This window comes from Megalops cyprinoides, chromosome 5 (genome assembly GCF_013368585.1).
Source record: "Megalops cyprinoides isolate fMegCyp1 chromosome 5, fMegCyp1.pri, whole genome shotgun sequence".
Classification (NCBI taxonomy): domain Eukaryota; kingdom Metazoa; phylum Chordata; class Actinopteri; order Elopiformes; family Megalopidae; genus Megalops; species Megalops cyprinoides.
Window position 1 is genome coordinate 14,138,997 of NC_050587.1, and position 25,929 is coordinate 14,164,925.

A 25,929-nucleotide genomic window follows, 5' to 3' on the forward strand; every position below is an offset into this window, starting at 1 on the left:
CTTGGCTACGTTTAGAGATTGTAGACACGTCTTGCAGCTGCGTTCTGGATTAAATCTAGTTGTCTAAAAATAGACCATTCTCTGTAGTTTATAATAGTGCTGATATGTTTTTAACACTGATATAACTAACAACAATACAAATAAATGCACAAGCAGTTTTGCTTTGTCTTTAAGTAATGCTACATTCTGTTTAATATCTAAGACAGTGGATAGGTGAGCTTATTGATTTACAGATCACAGCATTTTGGTTGACCTCCTAATATCCTCTAGTAATTTCTTAATTTTTTCACCTCTTGGATTTACTGTGGTCCTTGTCCATTGTCTGATACTTCTCAATGGCTCTACCATATCACACATATACAATAGGCTCACAGACATTTGCATCTTCTTGATGGATTCACAATATGGTCAGAACTGTAACGTTGTCACCTATTATAAGGGGTGTGGGCAATTTCCTGTCCAGACCGAGCGTTCATATTAGTGGCAATATGTGTACTGACCACAAAATGCTTTGCAAGGTGTATGCAGTACACATTTTTATGAGCTTCCAGATTGAGATAGTGATCTGCAAAATTCCAATCTGCATGAAAGGAAACTGTGTATCTGCAACCCTGTTTTGTTTGGTCTGCAACTGGCTGCCTGAAATGAACATTGTATTGATGGACCCAGCAGAAGTAAGAGGCCAGGCCCTTTGGTCCTTGGTTGGCAGAGGAGGCTACACCCTAGGTTTGCCAAAAGTATATTAAGCTAAGCCAGTGGTATAGAGTGGAAGCGAAATGTCAGGCACCGAGACTGGCTTGTGAAAGCAAAACAGCTGAGCCTTTCACACTACATGCAGCCTTAGAAACTGGGGGCCAAGGGACCTTTGGACTTTGGCAAGGGGATAGAGGAAAATACACACGCTGTGCACCTGGGCCTGTGAATGGACACCAAGAGTGTTATTTACAATTCATAGATGTACAACTTATATACAAATTGGACAACTTCTATTATTCCACAATAAAATAAATTTTACAAATTTGATTACATGCCTTGGTCATCTTGTCATCTTTTTTTCTCATTGACCACAGGAATACATTTGTTTTAATCAGATTAATCAAATGTTTCTTTCATTTTAAATACTTGAATTTTGCAGGTCATCAAAGATATTTCACAGTGGATGGTGGACCACCGCCTAAAGCTTAACCTGGAAAAGACTGAAATGCTTTACATCCCATCCAGGTCCTCCCCATTTCATGGCCTCTCCCTCAGCCTAGATTCTACAAGCCTTCTCAACAATAGCACTACTACTGCCTTGGTGTAATGCTCCATATTCATCTGTCCTTCTCCTCTCAGGTTGCAGCGGTGAGTCAGGTGTGCAGATTCTTTTTGTACAACAACCAAAAGACCTGCCCCTACCTCACTATGTATTCTATGTAGCTCCTAGTTCAGGCCCCGGTCCTTTCACATCTGGACTACAGTAACTCCCTCCTTGCCTGTCTTCCTACCTGTGCCAAGAAAACCCCTGCAACTAATCCAGAATGCAGCTGCACGACTTGTTTACAACCTTCATAAACATAGTCAAGTCACACTCCTCCTCACCTCACTTCATTGGCTTCCTGTTATCGCTTGCATCAATTTCAAGACCTTGGTTCTGGCATACAGGATAGCGTATGGAACAGCCCCCTCATACCTACAATTGGTTTTCAAACCATTTGTACCACTCAGATCACTACGCTTTGCTACCATGGGGAAACTGACTGTCCCATCCTCCGGGGTCGCCCCTCTCAGACACGATTCCTGTCTGTACTGGTCTCTCAGTGGTGCAAGGGACTTTTCCATGGGGGTCAGGACAGTGGAATCACTGGCCATCTTCTGATGCAGACTGAAGACCAACCTCTTTAAACTGCATCTCATTTCCACCTCAATCCCCACCCCCTAACAACTGTAAATACTGCTTGTATTATCTGCTGTTTATTTTACATGTAGTATCACAATCTGTTTTGGATTCCGTGATCTAGTGACTGTGATGTATGGTATTATACTTGGCTTCCCTTAGATTCTAGGCTGTCTAGTCAGATTGCATAAATTAACTTGTGGTAGGGCTTGAATAGTGTTATGCTCACACCTACTGGTCTGGGAGTGTTGTTAGCCTGTCTGACAGTGTTGCTCATTCAGCTTGAATGAATATACTTCTGTTCTTCTGTGCTCGAAGTTGCTCTGGATAAGAGCATCTGCTAAACGCATGAAATGTAATATATAAGAACATATTATGATGACAACAGGCCATTTGGCCCAACTAACCTCGCCATTACAATTAAAGAGAATCCAAAACTGCATCAAGTCTGGACTTCAACACAGCAAGGATCTCTCATATAATGAACATTGGTATTAAAAACAAATAAAACATATCTAGCAAAGAAACACTTGCAAATCTTCTTCAGCCTCTTCCACTCATTTCTCCCATTCTCCAGAAGTAAGCCTGAACAACTCTGGTGTCTTATCCACCTTCTGACAAGCCTTGGATGAGAGAAGAATCAGCAGCTAACAGAGTAGAAGCCACAGAGCAGTGGTCTCACAGATGGGATATGCAAGACGAGAAATAAGGTCAAGAATCGGGCCTCAAAGCATCTCGAAGACTGAGGCTTTGAAGCGACCAGGGTTTCAGCAGGGGTTCGTCCAGGGCCCATGGAGGAAGTAGCTGGAGTGTGAGGCACACTATGGGTAGAGTAGACACTGGCCTTAACAACTTACTCCATCAACAAACAACAACCCAACAACAAAGTCCATCAACAAATGATGCTTCAGAGGCAATTCTCACTTCTGCAGAAGTGTTGCTGTATAGTTTTTAATATTATCTGTTAAAGTTCCTTGATTTATAAAACTTGTGGCAGTTATACACTTTTCAAACTGGCAGAATGGCCATGCTATATGTCAACAGATAGCAGACAAGACATGAGGTGAAATCACAGGCAGTTAGCACATGGCTCCTGTTGGCTTCTGCTGATTTCTTCTGTCTTTGTTCCAATAAACCCTTGATTGCCCCAATGAAAATTAAATACAGGAAATTGTAATATATTGAGAATACATTTTAAATGGTGTAATGCAAGCCAAAAATATTGCAACATACCAAACGGCAATAATTTACATTTATTCAATATAGTTATTGACCTAAAAGTATCCTCTAAAATTTATATCATTTTTTATATGAGTGAGCTGTCCTTTTGTCGTGATTCAAAGATTTCCTACCTAATTACCAAGCAACATGTTGAAGGGAGAGCATATGAACACCGTTAGACCTTTATCTTGCGATATTTGTTTATTCTTGACTGATTCAGCGTTTAAGTTTCACTTTCTATGCTGCCTAACACAGCTGGAAGTGACGAGTAGCTTAGCCAAATAACGCGACTATAGCTGCGAAACAAACCACGGAGACATCCTAATCATGTCCTACCGGTTCAAAAAAAAAAAAAAAAAACTGAGTTTGTCGAGTGCTTAATTGCCGTTATACCAGCCTAAAGCTACTGCAACGAAAGTCTTCTAACTTGAGCTGCATTGTTCATAAAGCTAATTTAAACTTTACTGTAGACTAAAGTACATCGGTAGCCTACATATGATATGGCCAAGAGACTGTCTCTATCGTCATAACGAACTAGTCTACTTTACTGTTTTCCATGCTTTATGTGGAGTAAAACATTCGGTTGTTGACGAGAACGGTGTAGGAAAAATTATGTTGCCCAGCTTTGAAAACTGAGTGCAGTGAATAACTAATGGATACGTTGTCTGATTCAAGTGATTTCACATGCATTTTCCGTTGTAGTCTAAGTCCAGCAAATGACAGACGACTACTTCTCTCAAACAAAAACTGTGCAGCCCCTTGCATCCCCTTTCACACTGGGAAGATCCCGAGCAGGCGTATCTCCAGCTCGGAGTTCTACGCCATCACTACGTCCTCCAGGCAGAAACCACAGTGTCTTTTCTGACAAACACGGACACAATACCTAGGGGCGTGTGGCCAATGGTGAATCTAATGAGGAAGGCGAGGATCTTTTCCTTCCGAAACTGGAAAGAGTTGCCTTGGAAATTGTCGTGACCGATTTGCCAGGCTCAAAATGTGCACCGGGTGTTGTATGTCTCAGGTAAGAAGCTGAAGTGTTTCCTTCTTGTTCGTGTTAGACACTATTACGAACGTAGCAACATTGTCCCGATTTAAACGGCACTATTCGGATCCCCCAAGTTTACGTTGCATGCCATTTTTGGCGTTTCAAATCTCAGATAAAGCCATACACTAGCTAATTCCACGGACCTTTTGAGTGCAGAAGTTTTGCATTGTTTGTAGTTTAGTTTCGTGTATTTCAATTCGGACATTTCGTTCGCTGTTGTCTGGGACCGAGACTGCAAACCAGTCATAAGGGGATAATGAACTAAGGTGTACCATATGGAACTCTGTTCTTACCGTTGCTCGTTTGTCGAAACAAATCGACTGGGCTGTGTATTAGAAGATCCATGGGTCGTTGGTCATAAATAAAGTAGCCTAACTTTAGTGGAAAATAGTAATTATTTTCTTCGTCAGCGATTTCGCGAGACCTGGCACACTAAGTACTGTTCTATGTATGGTCCAACCCACTTTTCCTATTGCAATTCCATAAGGCTTGCAGGAGCCAGTGTATCATACATAAAACTGTTCAGTCTCTTCCCTCTGTTCGCTCACAACATGTGTTAAAGTTGTCTATCCAGAGACGTGGCAGCTGTAGTGATGGTTTTAAATTGATTATTTCCGTCATATTGAGAGACTGTGCCACATTCCATATGCACATGCCTTCCTAACTTGTAAACTAAAGTTCAGGAATTGTACAAGACTGGAAAACTGGCACCCTGACATTATGCAACAAACAAATAAATAAATAATGCAAAATGAAAAATGTCCTGACCTACCAAGTGCAAAACAGCTTGTTGCCAATATCTTAACTCACAATTCACCCATATATCCTTCTGAAAATTTTTAACATGAGGCCATTTTGCAGTATGTGGTTGACAGTTTAACCATGCTTAAATCACAGTCAATACTGTGTACTGATTCAGAAAGAAATCACCCAGGTAATTAAAGTTTAAACGCTGTTGTCAGGCCCAATCCAGTTACCCCATAATTTTACACAAGGATGCACAAGGATACACTAGTCTCAATTATGAGAGAACCACAAGGCTGTGAGAGCCACAGTCAAGAAATAGTCACACATTTCTATCAAAATGATGTGGATTTAATGTTGTAGGGCACTAGTCACTTAAGTCAGCTGAAAGACCTGTCAGACTGAAGGAGTAATCAGATTTTAGATGTTGCCGAAACAGGCTTCCTTCAATCTGTTTGTTTTTAAAGACATAATATTACAATTACTTTACAGTCTTACTAAAATGACTTGCTTGCCTCATAATAGTGGTTTTTGGGGTCCTTTAAAATGTATGTATATTCATTTTTCACCCTAACACAATGAAGGATGTTGTGCAGCCACAGAGACCTACTGTAGATGTTCTTTATCTTGGGCATTCACATTAAACAGCCATCACCAGGAGGCTCTTTGTTTTATATTTCCTTCCTAATATGAGTAAATTCTACAATGTTGAGGCTTATGACTTACTGCTAGTACCCACTATGTTGATTTCACAAAGCATGGCCTGCTAGCTAGCGTCGCATGTAAGTAGAGCCCTCAGTTTTTCTTGACTTGTTTTCTTGCATGTATTTCAGTCCTCTGGCACCAAGAGGTCAACAGAGCCTTTTTAAAACACTTGTTAAGCAATTGCACCTCCCTCTTCATCTAAGCTGATAAATTAATTATCACTAATTAAGCACAAATAACAGCAGTGTTTAGATCCAGCACTTGCCACTTGTTGAATTCAATCTGACAATTTAGAACCACGGATAATGTGGATGTGTGTGAAATGTTGTGCAGGGGTAGGTTGGCAGCAAGCCATGAAGGATGTCATTATATTCCTTTAGCGTATGGATGTCATTGTCAAACACAAATGTAAACATTTCTTGATGCCATGTACAACCAAGGAGCAATTCATAGCAGAGCGGTGGACTTCATCAGCTCTCATTTCATCATGAGCCATGGAGCTCAAATGATGACAGCAAACTGTGTCTCAAATAAACCTGCTCCCAAATTATATTCTGCACAAAATCAAATTGTGTATGTATACATATCTGTTTGTAGTTATCAACCAGCGTAGTATAAAAAGTGTAAAACTTACATGGCACATGCTTCTGTAAGTTTTATACTTTCTATACTGTTTAGGTTAATAATTACAAATAGGAACTTGTATTGTACATACTAATTGCTAACTCAAGTACAGTAGAAATGTAACTAAGACTAACCACTATTCACTTATTTGCCGTATTGTTTTTGTACTAAATACATCATCGACAAGGGAATTTTTACAGACAATGCAATTCACATCATAGCTGGCTAGATATATAGCAGTCATTGATTTGACATTTCAGGCAAGGAAAATGTGTGTATTTCAGTGCTGTTTTCATATCAGTTGAAGGTGTAAAAGCAGTTTGGTTGTGTACGTATTCCATTGTTTGCACGTTGACCACTTGTGGCTTTTGAAAACAATCTCAAGTACTTATGTAAATGCTGGTGTGTTTTGGTCAAATGAAGGATATAAAATTTGCTATGCTATGCAGTTTTATGTAAACTCTAATATAAATATTTATTACAGTTATGTTACATTTTACATAAAACTGAGCACTTAAGTCCACAGAACAATGGAAGCTAATGTGTTCCTGTACATTCCAATGGGTTAACGCTGTTTTGTGTGGCTTCTGGTAAGTTTATTGCATCCATATGTGTTCAAGTGATGTAGTTACTTGCTGTCATTATCACTGGTGTGGATGAATGCTGGCAACCAGGGAACAGCCATTGCACCAATCAAGTTAACGTTTTTTTTTTTTTTTTTCTGAAAAAGTTAGGTTGATTTTTTATCAGCAGTAAAGACACAGCGAGCATAGCATTTTCACTTATACAGCAGACAGCAGAAAACACTTTCCTGTGCACCATTGAAATAAGCCGAATCCTGCAGCATGTTTTTTTGTCACTCATCATATCATATTTATGTGAAGTGTATCACTGCCATATGTGTACATATTGTTTATAATAAGTTCTCTCCATGGGTGACCATCTCATCACAATATCCGTTCCTTAGTAAGTAATAAATCATTACATGGTGTAAAGGGGATAAAATTAAAATGTCATAAGCCCACATCATTTGAGAGATAGGATTGCCTTCCAAGAAGTGTGAACTATTAAAATATAAAGAGTTTGTATCTCAATTGTTTCCTTCAAGATCTGCATCTACTTGCTCATTTCTCCTGTGGCAGCCAAGAGGAACATCATTTTCTTTGAGTGATTTGGCTGGATTCTGCTGTTAAGCGTGAAGGAGGAAAAAACTGCTCTGAGGAAATATTGACTATTACATATTCAACAGAACTGTATCTGTGCTCCTACTGTGTCTTGGTGTTCAAAATGCAACCCCTAGAAAATGCATCCTCTATATTTAATTTGCAATGACTGTGAGTGAGATAATGCCTCTGCAAAAAATTCTTGAAATGTGTGTAGCCCTGTCTTAAATTGCATTATATTGGTTGGCAGCTTGACATATACTGGTTAAAAGATAAAAATTTTCAAACAAGGTGCAATCCTCTGCATTATAAAGTAACAAAGTGGCATGTCTTTTCCTGGGCTATGGAGAAAGTGAGTATTTTTTCTTCTCTGAATGTTCTTTGATGTCCCAGTTCTCTGTTTTCAAAAATACTCATTGAGGGGAATTTTGACCTTGATGAAATTATCACAAATTATTCATTGCTATGTATGTATTTTTGAGTTAATGAACACCTTTTTACAGTCAAGCACTGGCTTCATTGTGTTCTTAAGCAATGAATTGAACTCATAAGGTGAAAGTGTAGTCATTGTCCTACATCATACATGGCACTTATCTCAGCCTCTGCCATCACACATATTATTGGAATAGATACCGCACATACTGGGCCAAAAGGCCCATGTCCCTGGCAGGGGATACTGAACAATATTGATCAGTCCCTGTCCATGCTGAGGTCATAACAGCATATAGTATACTCAGTGCTGCAGGGTTTTATCTCTATGTCTGGTGGCCTTTCAAGGAGTTTGGCCTAAATGGTGTGTGTGTGTGTGTGATATATATATATATATATATATATATATATAAGTGTGACTGTTACAGGAACTGATACTGTTGAGCTGAGCTTTGGAGTGACAGGTAGTTTTTAAAACACAGCTCTTATTTTAGAAAGCCAATCAAGGGCATTTCATTGAAACATGCTCGCTGCAAAGGAGAATTGATTTCTGCTTTTAATGGAGAGACAAGACAGGCCCAATGTTCAGACTAGGACATAGGATGGCTATTCCAGCATTGTGCAGTTGCATTATCTACCATTTTGTTCAGCAGTAATACAGTTTTGTGGTTTAAAGTACATTGACTGTGATTCCAAGAAGTTTGTTTATGTTTTTAATTTGATTCCTTATCTTGGGGTCTGGCTACCCTGTGCCTCAGTTCAGTTTCCGTTTTAGTCTTTTCAGAATTTATTTTGCCACTGCAAGACAATTGGTCAGAAAGCTCATCAATCAGGATTGCATCATAGTGACTCATTGTGATGTTGAACTGTAATAAAATGATGTGTGCACACATGCATGCGCATGCACAAATGCTTCCAATTAATTCAACTACTGGATGAAAACTCACAGTTGCTTCTGTTGTTTGGTCTTTTTACTGTTAGAGGTGACACTACCGTTCTAGTGGATCAATTAAATGAGAGAGCCGTGCAATAAGTGCAAGTACTAGTTGTTATTTCTTCAGCAGTGTACATAAAATTATGATCTGTTTACTGTTCAAATGGGTGTTTGTGAGAAAAAAAGGCTACATTTGCAACCCACTTTTTTTAGACCAGCAGAGAGTCCTTTTTAAAACCAGCTTTTTCAATACTGCTAAGAGTGTTGAATGCATTTTATGGGGACAGTGGAAGAAATCACCTGAATATCCTACAAACCACAAGGCTTATGGGAAGAATTACAGTGTTTCCAAAGCCCCTTTATGTCATCAAAGTAGTTAGAACTGAAAAGTGTGAAAAGCTTGAATTTTAAACATGTTTGTTTGTTTGTGTGTGTGTGAATGAGATAGCCCCTGAGTCTATTTAACAAAACTGACAAGATTATGTTTCTAGGTTTCTAAATAGATAAGTGGAAGGGAACTGGTAATATCACCATTTTTCTTGGAAAAAAATAAGAACATAAAGGGAATGAAGGAATACTTGTTTAGCTGGGGGCCGGGTTCTTAACCTCAGCAAGCTAATCAAATGTGCTATGTGGGGTCAATGGTAGCAGTTTGAAAAATACAGAAGAGCTTTATCAATCTGACATGCCCTCCCCATGGAGGGCTCACCACCTGGGCCTTTTCAAGACCTTTGGAAGGCCCTGGCATGAGTCATAAATCTGACCAAAATGGCTGAGAGCAACAGCTAGGAAACAAGGTGGTTTTCTCAGCAAAAAGAATCTGAGGAAAGAACAAAATATGCTCTCTGTGATGTCAGTATAGGATATTTTGTGGGTGTGAGATTAATCAGTGCTTCACTAGTTGGTGTTGTGGGTCTCTGTTTTTAGGTATAATGTGCTCTGTTTCCCTGTATCCCATCACTACATCTGCTGTGGCATCTACTTAAGTATGGTATTTGCAGTGGTAAGTGCCACCATTCTTGCTCCTTTCACCAGAAGAACAATAGATGTGATTGTAAAAATCAGTTATGTCATTGTCAGCAGGGGGTGAGGGGGGTGGAAGGCTGTCAGTAGGGGAACTCAAATGTTTGGCGTTGCCTGGGTCTCCATTTACACTGTTCAGAGAAGCTGCCTCTCTCTCCATTAAACTGAAACATTGAATGGTTACATTTTTGCATGAACTGTAGAACTTCCTGGCGACCATGTCAATATAAAACAGAATACACAAAACAGAGCTTTGTAGAGTAAGATGTCAGGAACCTACATATAAAGCCTCGGCTCATGCCTGTACTGGTCTCACTGATACTGAAAGTATTCAAAAAAGATAGGAGAGAGAAAGGGTCTCTGGTCTAGTGCACTAAATTCATGGCTACCCAGAGTTTACTTTTTCTGAATGATAATGAGACAAGTCTTTTCTTGTTGAATGATTGGTTGGTATTGATAAATGTACAGGGCCTGTTACTCCCCTGTTGATATGGTCTCATGTGTCTTTTCTGGTATACAACATGACCTATTTTACTATGCTTGTGTGTAGCATTAAAATACATTACTGACCTTTTGGTGAGTTAAGAATCATGTGGAAGCTGAAAATTTAATCAGATGAGTGGCAACCACCGTGATGAATTACTTTCTCATGAGACATGAGCCGCAGAGAAGTGTAATCCTAGCAGTCGTATTCATGTCTCAAATGTCATCCAGGGAAATGGTTTAAAAAGGAGTAGTACAGAATGACCAGACGCTTCCCCAAAACCCCCATACAAAAGAATGATTCCCACAGTGATTCCCGCGGTTGCGCAGAGAAACACGAGAACCTCAAGGCCAGGCTTTGCTGGGACAATGGCTGACTTATTGCCTTGGAGTGGACGTGTCTTTGTGCCACACAGGGCCTGCCCCTTTCAGCCAGGGCTGCAAGGCCAGCTGCAGGACATAAAGGGCAGAGAGAGAGCCCATTGTGGAGCCTTCACCACAGTGCATGGGGTAGGCAGAGGTGCTGACCCTGCCAGTGTCATTTGGTTTGAAATCCTATCCTATTCCACCGTGACCCTCTCAGATGTTAATGTTCAGTTGAGGTGACCAGTAAATTTGTAGTTTGTTTAGGCTGTATGGTTGTTTTTGTCTGGAACATGACCAAGCAGTGACTTTTGTACCTCCTCAGGGTTCATTTAAAACTTTATATGTCTTGATCCACACAGACACAATCTTGGCGTCATATTCAAAAGCCACATTGTATTGGTTAGAGTTGGGACCGATCCGATCCAATATTGGTCGTTGGTAAAGGATGTTACTGACATCCTTTAACGTGACAAATTGCAAGGATTTCCATTACACTGATTACTATTTTGGCTATTTGTTTCACTGTGTTAGAGGTGGTCTTGAAATGGAAATTTTCCAGCAGTGTGAGGCTCTTGGTCCTGTTGATTGAGGGAGATGAGTATTATCTGTTTTCTTGGCTGCAGTGGGGACTGGCATAATTAGTTATTTTTTCCAGCACTGGTAAATGGTGTGATCTGTGATTTTTTTAAAAAAATTATTTTCCTGTGATTATGAGTGGTGTAATTAGTAGTGAGCATCTGTTTTGCAATGCTGGTGAATGGTGTAATTATCCGGGATTTTTTTCCCTGTGATTGTGACTGGTGTAATTAACAGTGAGTTTCTTTTTTCCTGTGCTGGCAAATGGTGTAATTAGGAGTCAGCTCTTTCCAGTGGTGGAGACTGACCTAATTATCAAAGAGTTTTTTTTGTTTTCCTGTGATTGTGATTTGCATAATTAGCAGTGAAATTCTTTTTCCTGTGTTGGCGATTGGTGTAATTAGCAGTGAATGTTCTGTTGGCAGTACGCTCATGTCTTGTAATGTGCAAAGCAGTATTGTGAGGTCTTCCCTGTGTCGTTGCAGTTGGCCTGCTGCTGCGGCCCTAAGGCCTGCTCTCTGTGCTGTGATGTCTGCCCCAAGATCAAGCAGTCCACAGGCACGCGCTTCATGTACGCCCTCTACTTCCTCCTGGTCACCGTCATCTGCGTCGTTATGATGTCACCCGTGCAAGAGCACGTGAGTACAATGTCTGTCATGACCTCTTGTGAAATGCACAAGGCGAGTCAATCTGCAAATGTATGTGATACTCCTTTAACAGCAGTTGAACGGTCTCAAAAAATGTTCCACAGTTAGTTGGAATGTTCTCCTTCTTCTCTTTTTTATTTTGTTAAAGAGACCTCAATGAAAAGACCAGAGACACTCTGTGGGTTTTCATAAGTTTCCTACTTTATTCCTTAAGGTTAAGCATAGCAGGCTTTAGGTTTGTTCTATATGAAATAAAATGTTCCTTTGGAATTTCACCAGTTGTCACTTCATGGCTAAAAAACAAAACTGTAACCCATCTGAAAAAAAATGTGTATGTATGGTGGAAATAAACAGAGCAGCTAGTAGTATTACATTCCTGTACCTCAATGCAAAGGTTCCCAGATACATAGTTCAGGGCCCCCCTTAATAGTTTTCCATGTGGGTTATGCTTCCAGTTATCACATGACAAAGCAGATGTGCTGTATACACTATTGAAAGGACATTGATGTTTCAGGAACACTTGTATCAGTGTACTTGTATTAACACAAGAGATATGCAAAGGAGACATATTCAATACAGAGGTGTTGCTATATTTGTATGTACTGTATAACTGCTGACTCACTCACTGTAATTGACTCCCACAATAATGTACCCCTTATCTGTGCACGACTGTAAGGGTCTGATTTATGTCCCCTGCTGTGCTATATAAATTAACTGCTATATAAAAATCGCCATATTCAATATTTTGGGGAAAGTTATTAGAACATGTTTTTCAATTTGCTTATTCAAGTTTCCGTTTGTGACAAAAAGTGTGTCTCTTTGGAACTTTTAAGCAATACTTTTGCCATCTTACTTAAATACAGTTACTTTAACAGTTCAAGTAGATGCTCTTATCCAGGGCAACTTGCACAGCTCACAGTTTTTACATGTATATTTATACAGTTGTCTGTTTACTGAGTTCAGGTTAAGTACCTTGTCCTTCCTAATACCATACTACGGCTTCTCGATTATGGCAGAAATCATAATCACGATTATTTTGGTCAATATTGAGATCACATTTATTTAACACGATTACTCATTGACTTTGGAAACATCATGCATTTATTTAACTTAAAAAAAAATCCCTTATCCCTTTTACACATAACTTATTTTTATGCTATGCAGCGTGCGTGTTACGTTGCATGGTTCATTATGTTCTCATTAGCGTTATTAAGCTTCTCATAGTTTTCAGTCAGCATTTGCTATATTTTTTAACATTAAATCGCTGTTTCCTCAAAGCTAAAATTAGCTAGAATTTTTCCAATCTAGTGTTCTAATCACAGCGGTTTTAGCGTACGCGCTAAACGGCAAATCACACCGGTGTGACCGTACGCACGAAAGGGTTAAATATAATTCAACTGAAAAACAAATAAAAAAATAAATGTAAATAAAATGACGGAAATAAAATAAATAATAATTTATATATACAGTATATATTCATTTCAATAAATAACGCGGCACAATAATCGTTTTATCTCAATTCTCTTGTTTTCATAGTTGTTGGAAGCCTAAACTGTATTTGAACATAAAATTCGATTCATCGCCCAGCCCTATACCATACTACTGCCCATCATTCTGTCGGTAGATGAAAGAAGATCTTGAGAAAGCATCAAAAGAACAAAAATAAGATGGAGTATGCAGTGAAAAGTGGAAAAAATGGAACTGATCATTTGGCAGCAACCTTACTGTTGAAAGACTGTGGTGTAATGGAACCAGCTGGTACACATGGATAAGATAGGGATTGTGGTGTTGATTTTCTGAGCTCCTTCACATTGGCGGTGTCCTTCATAAATGGTCAGCAGATGAAGACGTGCTTTTTTGTGTGTTCTGTGTTCGAGGCTGCCTCCTTTATTTCTCTCCATTGACTGGTTCTGTCCTCCAAACAAAAGAGTGGCTTGTTGAAACTCTTTATTCATCCGCCTCTTTGCTGCAGCCCCTGAAAGTGAGGCTTTTTCTGACGGCCCCTGTGAAAGGATCAGTGGGTGTTGTATGCTGCTGGTTTCTCGTCTTATTCGGGGCTTAAAATGTTTCTGTTGGTACAAATAGTTCATTTCTTGTAAGTGAGAGCAAACAATGTGAAAAAGGGGTAGACCTTGCTCCCTGTTTTCCTGCAAAATCTCCAGAGTTCATTGACCTGGCATGGTGTCAATGCCATGTCGGCCTGTTCCTTTGCACAGTAAACAGATGCTTGACACAGCCTCCACAATGTCGCAAATACAGAGGAAGGAAAAGACACACACAGTGTTAGGACAGAGGATTACTCAGTGTAAGAGAGCATTGTTTTGGTGCGATGCATGGTAAACGCATGCAGCCTCTGGTATTCACATGTTTCCCTTGTCTTCATTTTTAAGGTGAACTTACAGTCCTGTGCTGATGTTAAAGTTACACTGCTGCAGTTTGGACAATGAATCTCTCACATAGAAATGACAGAACTACTTATGATCTGAGCGATACCAATAGTTAATATGCAGAATGCAGCTGTGTTTAATCCGATTTACACTCACAGCTTTTTTTGTCATTGTTTTCAGATCCCATTCTATAAGGAAATGTGTGAGAAGCTCAATGCCGGGGAGAACTGCAAGATCCTGGTGGGGTACCCTGCAGTGTACAAGGTGTGCTTTGGCACAGCCTGCTTCTTCTTCATCTTCGCAGTCTTCACCTTCAGAGTGCGCTCCAGCACCGGATGTCGGGCGGCCGTCCATAATGGGTTCGTGACTCAGCGCCAAAACCATACCGGCCTCTCCTTGAGTGCTTGGTTCCTGTCTTTTTAGGTTCGGAATTCAGACCAGCATTCCTTGTGATACTCAGTTACAAAAGTACCGCAGATCCCCAGATTTGGTCATCTCCCTGAGTCAGTTTATCACTGAAGAAAACAACATGAGATCCTTATTGATTTGGCTAAGTAGTTTCATCTGTTTTTTAAACTTTTGAAATGAGGTGGCAGACTTTCAGTGCAACGATGTGTGTTGATGCTGTGTGTCTCCATCATGAAGCACCCCAGGGTTATTTACCAGAATCCAAGGGGTGCAGTGTGTGATAGCACTATATTTGGAAGGCCTAAAATATGCATTTGTTCAGCAGTTACAATGTGAGTTAGGATGATCCTCACCTCACGACATAGGCCTACTTACAATTATGTATGCATTTTCATAGAAATGAGATTTTTATTGAAGTGATACACTTAAATGTGTATGGTGTCTCTTTTTATGTGCCAGGTTTACTGTTTCAAGTGCTTAATACTGTGTCCTTGCTGTGTGTGTCTTGTACAGTTTCTGGTTCTTCAAATTCCTGGCTTTGATTGGTTGCTGTGCAGGAGGATTCTTCCTTCCAGATCAGGATACGTTCCTTGAAGGTGTTGTCTCCTTTTATGTTGCCCCACAATCATGCAAACACACACACACACACACTTATTTTTGGGACTCTATTAAATGAATGCAAAGAGAGAATGGTGTGAGAATCACTGTGGTTTTCCCTGAGTTTGTTATGGTTCGATATTGTGTAGTCTTTTGTTGAGAACACTGCTCTCTTACAGTGAGTGCTTGTGTGATTTTGACTGTTTACAAACAGTTGAGGCATACCCTGTGTGTGTGTTGGATATATTTTGAAGTGTTTATGGAAAGTTTGGAAATGAAGAAGTATATTCCCTAAGGAGTGGTAAATTAATTGAGCTGAAGACAAAGCTGGATCAGGGACTCCGAAATGAGCTTACACGAGCAGCAGTGTGACACTTCATTCATTTATCTTGTCTACACATATAAGTGCATTTCCAAGTCCACCTTCAACTCATTTGTCCTTTGTTAAGTATGCTACCCTTTGTGTAGTCCTAATACAAGTCCTAAACGCAAGCTTGGTTATTATGTTCATGTCTTCCTGCTCATCTTTTTCAAAATATTGTAATTTCACAGAATGGGAAGCAGTCTTGGCCCACCTCTGCCCTCTGTTCCCTCTCCCAGTGTTCAGGATTTAGACCTGCTGTGCTAAATTCTTATGGTCTCTGAAAGGTTCACCCAGACAAAGCTAAGACATTTCCCCGCAAATTGGAGAGGTCCCTCCCTCCCTTCTCTGGCAGTCCAGAGTGATTTATTTGAAGTGCTTGTGTTCAGTAGCCTCAGCCTGGGCTCTCCGGGGAGGCAGAGTAATCCAGCAGCTTTGGTTGAGTCTTTAAAGAAAGACACAGACTATTTACGGAACCTAACTGTGAGTAGGCTGTTCCCGTTGAATCATGTAATAGTTAATTCCGTTTTTTTGTTTTTTGTTTTTTTGTGTTAATGAAAAGTCTTCCGAACAAAAATGTATTGGAATAATGACCATTGAAATATATAATGCTTTCACTTGTGTTTTGGTGTGAATGAAAAGTCTTGCAATGGAAATATAAAACATACAGAGGAGCATTCCTGTTTTCATTTCTTGAATATATAGTAAACTTATTTGAATATAAAACTGGGAAAATCAAGAGTTTAGTTTCAGGTAGTCTAAAAATTACTAGAAGCATGACAAACTCTTGTGCGTCAGTAACAGACATTTGAATCCATACACCCTCTTAGGATGATGAATAGCAAAACAACACAGACAGCAGACATGCAGATTCATTAAAATGAAAGAACCATTCAGAGAACTTGATAGAGAGCACCATTTGTATAATATTCCACCACTTTCATGATGTGTTACAGATTTTATGATCTTGGCTCAAAGAACAAGAGTGACCATTTTAGCTGAAAAGTATTAGTCTTTTCCTATAATCATTTGTGCCGTAACCTTTTTCTCTAAAACTTAGATTTAATTGCAACATATATGTGTAAATATATTAGAAAAATACAGATTCCTTCAGGATTGAAAATTTGACTGCAGGACAGTTAAGCCTATATTTGTGTCATTTATAGTCATCAGACATAAGACTAAAATAATACATCCCTGTTACAGTTGTACCTCAGAGGTTATTTTGAAATGCCCACTACCTTCCTGAGTCTGATGTGCTAAAGTATAACTTGCGGGGGAGTCCCAGCCAGGAGCTCATAGCAGGGGAACACATTGGTTTCATTCTGCCAGGGATAGGGGTCGGTGGGGGTTACCCTTTTCACCACCCCCAGGCACCCTGCAATTCTTCAGATGCCTACCGGTTACTCAGATGATATCAGCAGAGTAGGGCTTCGTCTTCCAGCGAGTGCCCACTTCACTGCGATGTTCTGTGTGGTTTGTAGTGCAATAAAAAGCCCTTGACTGTGTGCACGTGCGTCACATGACTGCACTCGTCTCGCCTCGGTGCTCCTGTGGGAGTGCAGTGGTTGTCAGGGTAAGAGTAGCCTAGTGTACAGTTGGTGATTCCAAAATAAGGTTGCATAAAAAGGGAAAAAAATCATGGAAAAAATGTGGGTAGGTTATTCATCTAGGCTTTGTTGCTGTGGAAGATTACGTCTCTTTTCCTATCTGCAGTCTGGGATCCCTTCCAATATGTTTGCCTTTCCAGTATATTTAACTGTTGCGGGAGGTGTATGGACATACTAATTGAATGACCATCAGGATTCACATAGGCGTAGAATTTACCAACCAAGCAAACCTAATGTATTTATTTTATTTAGTTGGAAACACATCACTGCACTCTGTATTCCTTGGTAAACGGGCCATGTTACACACCCTGGGTAAAAGACATTGGTGCATGCTCATTTACAAACACCTGCTTGGCCTAACTCCCCTTTACTGAACAAACTTACTACATGTCTCATCTGCTTCCTATAACATCAGATCTGCCCATCACATCCATCTAAAGGTTCCTAGAGTCTAACGGTCCTTGTTCCAAACCACGGCTGCCAGAGACTGGAATAAATTGCAAAAGACTCTGAAACTGGACAATGTTATCTCTATTTCTGCTTTCAAGGACTCAATCACAGACATTCTTTCAGACGCTTGCAGTTGCTTCCCTACCCATTAACAGCACTAACAGTCTTATATCCTGCTGCTTTTATGTTTCAGTTTGTTCTTAACTGTGCATTGACTGCTGTTTGCTGTCCTTGTGGTGATGTCTGTTGTTACCCATTCATAACCTGCCTCAAATGTTTGCTGTAGTGATACTTCCTACTGTTATGTTTTTGCCCCATATTTGTTCCTGCTCTGCTGCTGTCTATTTTGTTACCGTTGCCTGCTGCTGTTATTGTGTATTGCCTCGTGTGTTGCTTTTTTCTGTTCTGTGTTCCTTAATCCCCTCCCCCCACTCCCTTGAGAGGCCTTTTGCCTCTTGCCAGGCTGTCATTGTAAGTAAGAACTTAGGAATTTGTAAGGTTAAATGAAAAAAAAAAATTAAAAACAAAAAAAAAACCTTGGCTGCAGTGAACTTTCACCCATAGTCCGTTACTTTTAATGTTTTTCCAGTTTAATTAAATGTGTTACTGTAGTGTACTGTAGAGGCCTGTTTATTAATAACACCAGTGTGTATGTGGGAGTAGACACTACACAGTATGAGTATGAATTAGGGCTTTAATGTTGCAGCCACTGTGTGAAACGTCTTTATGAATGAACTGTTTTAATTAAATGCGCTACTGTAGTTTACTGTAGAGACCTGTGTATTAATAACACCGATGTTTACGCTGGGGTTGACGCTACACAGTGAGTATGAATTAGGGCTTGAATTACTCTGTGTAACCTTCTCTTTGATTTGTTCCTTCCTTTAATACCTGAAGTCTTTCACCATGTAGAAGTGCATACACACACAGAAGTTCTAAATGTGGAATGTTACTGGTATGTTCCCATCTTGTGCAAGTGATTGGGAGGCTTTATGAATGGTCCTTTAACATGACAGCCCGTCTCTTTTGTCTTTCAGTGTGGCGCTATGTGGGTGCAGCTGGAGGGTTTCTCTTCCTGCTGATCCAGCTCATGCTCCTGGTTGACTTTGCGCACAGATGGAACAAAAACTGGTACGATCTTAGTCTCATCTCATGAGGCTCAAGGTTCCTTATGCTGAATTTCTGCACTGCTGTGTTGACTGTAAGATTTCTTTCAGCATTTAGAACAGCGAAACAAAGACAGGATTTAGTGGAGTTGATGTTACAAAAGGTGCCATTTCCTTTTTTTCCTTTCATTCTTTCTTCAGGCACTCAGAAAAATAGGACAGTCCTGCAACAATCTAGACAACTGTAATTCCTCTTCATTAAAGAGTAGAAGAAGGACAAAGACTTAATGCGGTGTTATTTGTCCTGTAAGAAATGTTGGTGCATGGCCAGCAAAGATTGGCTAGGTTGTAAATACTAATCACATGAAGCAAACATTCAGCAGTTCTTAACATCTGGGTACAATTATGAATACAGCATTGCTCCAGTTTTGTTGTAAAAGAAGAATGCCAGATGCTGTCTGTGGCACAGACACTTTGGCTACAAGGAGTTTCTGCATAATGCTAGATTTATAAATGGGCTGCAAACCCATTCAGCGCAACTATAACATGTTTGCTCGGTACTGTGTGTGTACAGGGAATATGTTTACATTATTTACTTATGGCCTTTTTACATGACATTACTGGTGTGTTTACAGGGGATTTAAGTACTGGCACTTTAATGATTTTAAGCAGGCACATTCAACAGTCTGTCTGTTCAGCTAAAACTTTGCCGGTACGTGTGAGGTGAACAATTTTACCGACAGCAGTATTCCACCTTTTCCGTGGGATACTCCATGAACTTTGTTTCCAGGGAGCAATGCTATACTATTTGACACTGTCACCATGTAGCAAAAGAAATATTATATTCCTTTCTTACTATGTCATTGTATGATTGCCATGGATTATGTTCAATGCTGCGAGACATGACTGTGACTGTGGATTTTGTTTGTTGTTGTGAACATTTTAAGGTGATACCTCTGAAACATTTGGATCACAGAGGGCATGTATGCAGTCAGGAACAAGGGGGTTGCCACTCTGTGACTGCAAAAGCAAAAATAAAGACGTAAACAGGAACCTGAACACTTTCTGAAGGCTGCCCATCTTAAAATGAGAGATTAAAAACCACGGTCATGTAGACAAGCAGCACCGAAGATGCAAGCAGAAGAGTTTTGTACCCGCTGTGGCCAGAGCCAAGCAAGCACAAAGCAAAGGCTAGACTAGAAGATAGAGCAGCACATTTATTAAGCCTTGTTTATCTTCCTTAGAGTTGTGCATAGTTTATGATGAAGTTCAGGATGTCAGAATCGAACAGGGTCTGAATGCAGTGGATAACATCAAGGAACAGAGGGTCAGACCCCCTTGGACCGCACATCATATCTTATTCTCCCAGAACTACCCACAATTATATGTGAAGATAGCCAGATTAATTGGTACAGGAGGTTTGGCGAGTGAACTTGATCTACATTAGAAATGAAGATATTAATTCAGCCTAATGGAAGTAATACAAACAGTGAAATGTCATTCAAGGACAGAGTCCCCACTTCACTTATAAATTTATGAGCACTGCATTTTACAAGCACATCAGTGAGAATGTGTAGCTCAAGAACACATTTGGGTTGTGAGAGTCTTTTATTGTAAGCGCATGTGATTGTGTAGGTCTATATTTCACTATAATATAAAACACTACAAGATGTGAAATTTATATACAAGCATGCCCAAGCCAACATGCAGAATGAAAACATTCACTGAAATCTGAAAGGGAATTGGTCATGATTGTTCAAGACAAAAACTTGCAGCAGTTAACTGTGCTATGAATTTAAAGCCTGTAGGACATGGTAATACAAATCTACCCATATCATACCACCCTCACCACAAATAATTTGCATGTTACCTCTTTGTGTGATGTGATTTTTGTAATGACATAAAATCTCAATATAAGGAGCATGGAATTAATGGTAGAGTTGGGTAGTATCAAGCTTTTCATACCGTCATACTAAAAAAATATCAGGGCATAAGGTATTATAATTTAAAAAAAATGTATATACATACTTACATACGCAATTAACAGGTAGCAAGTGGGCTTTTAATACTTCAATGACTAAGCTACTTTTTACAAGGGGAAAGCAATATTCAACTCACTTTTAACTTGGGTTAATTTGGGGGGAAATAATGAGTAACTGCAAGTTTTATTTATACCTTTTAAAGTATTCCAGGTTCCTAGAAAATCATCTCAGACACCACAGTGTCTGACAGTGGACAGTGATGAAAATATACTGTCGATAATTTCTAATACCCCCATACATGGTATTTCCAGTATATTGCCCAACCCTAATTAATGGACTTGTACATCTTCAACCTCTGTCCAGTGGAATTGCATCTCAGTCCTGATGGTTTGTGGCTTGGCAGTAAAGCTCCCTGTAATTCCTGTTGAAAATGCTGACTGGCCTCTTCCTCCTGCAGGACTGCAGGTGCAAAATACAACAAGCTGTGGTACGCCGCGCTGGCCCTGGTCACTCTGGTGCTCCTGACCTTGGCTGTGGGAGTGCTGGTCTTCATGGTCCTCTTCTACACCCACCCCACGGCCTGCTACCTCAACAAGATCTTCCTGGCCATCAACGGTGGCCTCTGTTTGCTGGTGTCCCTGCTGGCAATCTCTCCCTGTATTCAGAGATGTAAGCCTAGGGCAGTCTGCCCAAGTGGCCAGGCATGCTCAACTATGTCATCCCATCTGTGTGGATCGACATATAGATTTATGGCATGAATGCTGCATGAGTTGCAGTTTCTAGTGGTTATATCACTTTTCAGTTTTCTCTCTTAATCTTAACCTTACATAAAAAGATAAAATAAATAATACGCTGTTTAGAACTTTTTTATACTCAAGTGAATTGAACCACTTCCCAAAGCTCATTCTCATTTGTATATTCCATGTACATCGGTATGGACCCTAAAAATATATCTATTTATTGATGCTCACATATTGACCAAAACAGCACAAACAGCAAAGTGTACAAACAAAAATTAAGGTGTGCAGACGTTTTAGTCTCAGACCTTCATCAGCGCTGAACAGTCCCACAGTCACAAACACTTAGAGTCACTTGAAGTACATCATCGCAGGCTTGAGGACAGTCATCTAATAATTTAAAATACCAAACACAGGTGGCACGTAACATAGAATAAATGATATCATTTCGTGTACTGAGTCTTTTGTAATTCCATGGCCGCCTCTTGTAGTTGCCTCTGACCCCACCCTTTGTACGCCTCTCTGCAGTGCAGCCCACGACCGGCCTGCTGCAGTCAGGGGTCATCAGCGTGTACGTCATGTACCTCACCTTCTCTGCATTCTCCAGCAAGCCCATTGAAGGTGAGTGCAAATCAAGTATTGACCTCCTTTTAGTCTACCCACAAGGCACTTTGAATTTAACTTTAGTTTTAAGAAATTTAAGAAAGCATTTTTAACAATTTTAAGCATTTTTAACACATGTTGTTCTGCGTTTCTGCAACTTTCAGACTCATCATTTTCTAAAATCACTTGCTTAGTTTTGTTACTTATGGTTAAGGGAAAACACATTGCAGATGGATAGAATGCAGGGGCCTTCTGGGGGTCTAGATGGAGTTTTGGCAACATGCACTGTTATGTTGCAAATAAAAAGCACATAAGCCCCACCCCCACTCCACTCTAAATTTTCCCTGTTTACTTCACATGTGCACAGTGGCCTTCTCTGTGAAATGGAGCGCCTGTAAATTTTGTGGTCAGAGCATTCAGATGGAAATGTTCTTTTCATTTCCCCATCATTAATTCCACTGTGGTTCTCTTTCAGTGTTGGAAGAAAATGGTGGTAACATAACTGTCTGTGTCTTCCCCTTCAACTCTGACACAGAGTCAGACAACAAGATAGTGACAGGTGTTGGCACGGTCATTCTGTTTGGCTGTGTGCTGTATTCCTGGTAGGACATATTTGTGTTTATTTCACACCACAAGCACGTCTTATAAATTCAATTCACACTGCATTATGCTTTCATACCTATTTAAAACTCTCCATTGCTGCTTCTTATTAAAGTTTCAATGGATTTGGTGTAAGCTAATGCATGTTGCTTCAGTGTGCAAATGCAGAAAAAGTTTTCCTCTTGTTTAAAAACTGAACAACACATTGGCTACACAGGAGTCAGTCAGCATGATGACTTCCAACTGTTTAGACTGCTGGACATTGATGGATCACTTCTGTGCATGTGTGCTCATGCGTGTTCTGTGTGTGTGTGTGTGTGTGTGTGTGTGTGTGTGTGTGTGTGTGTGTGTGTGTGTGTGTGTGTGTGTGTGTTTGTGTGTTTGTGTGTGTGTGTGTGTGTGTGTGTGTGTGTGTGTGTGTGTGTGTGTGTGTGCGTGTACGTGCGTGCACGCATGCGTGTGCATGCATATTCCTTACAGTTTGACCTCAACAACCAGAACTGGATCAGCAGCTCTGCGAGTGTACAGGACCACGGCACCAGAGAACGAGGTAATGCACTCCTGATGGAGTGACTTCCTGTGGGGCCCTCCGCTGAAACAACAGAGGACTCTCACACAAAGACATTTGGGTTTAAATTCAATTTCAGAATGAAATCCCACCCTAGAATATCTTGTTCTGCTCAACAGTGCATCATGAGCCTCCAGTTTCTCTGTGGAAAACAAGTAACATCTTTCCCCATATAACAGTAACACTGCTTATATGCATATGCATATGCAGACGGGTCCCCGACTTGCGATGGTTCGACTTATGATTTTCGACTTTACAATGGTGCGAAAGTGATACGCATTCAGTAGGCACCTTCGAATGTTCAATTTTGATCTTTTCCTGGGCTAGCGATATGCGGTACGATACTCTCTCGCAATGCTGGGCAGCGGCAGCTCCCACTCAGCCACGCAATCACGAGGGTAAACAACTGATACTCTATAGTGTACTGTGTTGCCAGCGTTTTTGGATATCGTGTTTTGTGTTTTCGAATCCCATCATGTCTACAAATTTGCATGAGATATTTAAAGCTTTATTACAAAATAGGCTTTGTGTTAGATGATTTTGCCCAACTGTAGGCTAATGTAAGTGTTCTGAGCACATTTAAGGTAGGCTCGGCTAAGCTATGATGTTCGGTAGGTTAGATGTATTAAATGCATTTTTGACTTACGATATTTTCAATTTACGATGGGTTTATCAGGATGTAACCCCATCATAAGTCGAGGAGCGTCTGTATTTAGGTTGTCCATGTAACAAATAACTGTGTTTTTTCTATTGTGCTGTTGTAGACAGTGGTAGTGGGGTATAATCGTCATTATCAATTTTAATCCTGTAGATTATTTAAAGTGACTTTCACCTTGTGTGAAATAAATGTTCACCTTATACTTACAGAAAGCCCGCTGCTGTTTCTGCTTTGGTCAAGACGATAATGGTGAGTGTTTTGATATTTCTCATTTGTTTTCACTGGTTAGTATTTTCATCACATTTTATTTTTGTGTTAAATACTGGTCAGTTAGTCTTTTTTATTTGTTGCTGTTTATGTGGATGGTTTCTATGTTTTCATGGTAGGACTTAATTAAATGTTATGATACCTGTTTATATATTCATATATTTATATATAAATTCAGTGGCTTTAATTGTCAAGATGTTCTGGTTTTTGAATGTTTAACTGAGAGGATGTTCTGAATGGAATGTGTTTGCTCAGAGTATGTTTGAAAAATGACAGATATGATCTGGCAAACTTTGTCTATTAATCTCTTAACTAAAAAATATATTTATTAGCATATATAGTGCACTTAATAATAAATAGTTGCTAGTTGCTAGTTTTGCTCTGTGTACAGATATGCACAGCAAAGTCTAAAATGTGCACACAAGCTTAAAAAACTGCAATCATTCAATGTAAATCACCACGTATTCCAAAGTATTACCTCATATGAAAGGCAATCCACTGGCAACAGACACCCCAGAAAGAGACTACAAGGGCATTCTGGGATGTGTTCAATGTCTGCAATCAATTTCAGACATCTTTAATCCCGGTTTGAAACAACCAGGATGGTTGGGCCATTCTGAACTGCAGGGAAGAGGGAAAGTGATCACTAGTGCCCCCTGGTGCGTGGAGATGAGCACTGGTCTTGGCATTATGCTGCTAAGCAGGACATTTATGTGACACATTTTTTCATCAGAATACGAAGAGGAGGAGAAGAAGGGAGGAGGGCAGAATGTCATTTATGATGAGAAGGAAGGAACCGTGTACAGCTATTCCTACTTTCACTTTGTCTTCTTCCTGGGGTCACTGTATGTCATGATGACAGTCACCAACTGGTTCCAGTAAGTGGCTTTGACACAAGATGCCCTCTCTTGCAGATGTCTTTCTTCTGTCCTCTCTATCACACATCCAGCTATCATGAGGACATCCTAGACGTGCATAAATAAGCTCATTATTATTTAAGAAGCATTTTCACTATTGATGACATTTATCATGTTACCAGCAAGAATGCCTCCCTTCCCCCAAACCTAAACCTATACTCAACAGGGTCCCAAGATGCTATCTAACAAAGCTGAAGATTGTATTTGATGTTCCCTGTAGTTGTCCCACACATTGAAGTGTCCTCAGGTCTTTTTGTGTACTGTACAGATCTGTTACGTGATTCAAAGATCCTGTTCCATGTCTCCATAGTTACGATAACGCCAGGATCGATAAGCTTCTGGATGGGAGCTGGTCTGTGTTCTGGATCAAGATGGCCTCCTGCTGGGTGTGTCTCCTGCTGTACACATGGACCCTGGTGGCCCCCATAGTCTGTCCAAAGAGATTTGAGGCCTAGAAGCAAAATACTCTAGAGTTACCATCTGCCTTATGAACAAGTCTGTTTCTTTTTGTATTACAGAGAAGTTTTTCAGTTTGTTAGTTTGCTTTTTTAAATAATATTCTATTATGACTTATTGTAAAATCAGCAGACAAATGAAAAGCAATTTGGTCTTAACTTTCAACATGAAATTTAAAAGTTTGAATGCATCTTCCAATATATTTACATCAGCATTTAACAGAGCTTTGCTCACATCTGTGAAAAATAGTTAACTTGATCCTTTGTTTTTCACCAAATCAATGGCTACAGACAAAATCTGAAAATAGTATAGATATCACAGTGCCTGTTGCATTGCACCAGCACATGAATAGGGTTTAAAATGTGGCTGTTTGTGTTAGTCTGTTG

General features: G+C 40.0%; 1 protein-coding gene across 1 annotated transcript; it reads left to right on the forward strand.

Moving 5' to 3' along the window:
* The first annotated feature begins 3,998 nt into the window (after positions 1–3,998).
* On the forward strand, positions 3,999–25,542 carry LOC118777959 (serine incorporator 5-like). The gene is made up of 12 exons (XM_036529233.1): positions 3,999–4,118; positions 11,675–11,827; positions 14,404–14,582; positions 15,145–15,227; positions 18,687–18,780; positions 21,195–21,406; positions 22,003–22,095; positions 22,553–22,679; positions 23,158–23,227; positions 24,113–24,152; positions 24,904–25,048; positions 25,398–25,542. The coding sequence occupies exons 1-12, from the start codon at positions 4,092–4,094 to the stop codon at positions 25,540–25,542; spliced, it is 1,368 nt and encodes a 455-aa protein (XP_036385126.1). The 5' UTR covers positions 3,999–4,091.
* Positions 25,543–25,929: the final 387 nt, after the last annotated feature.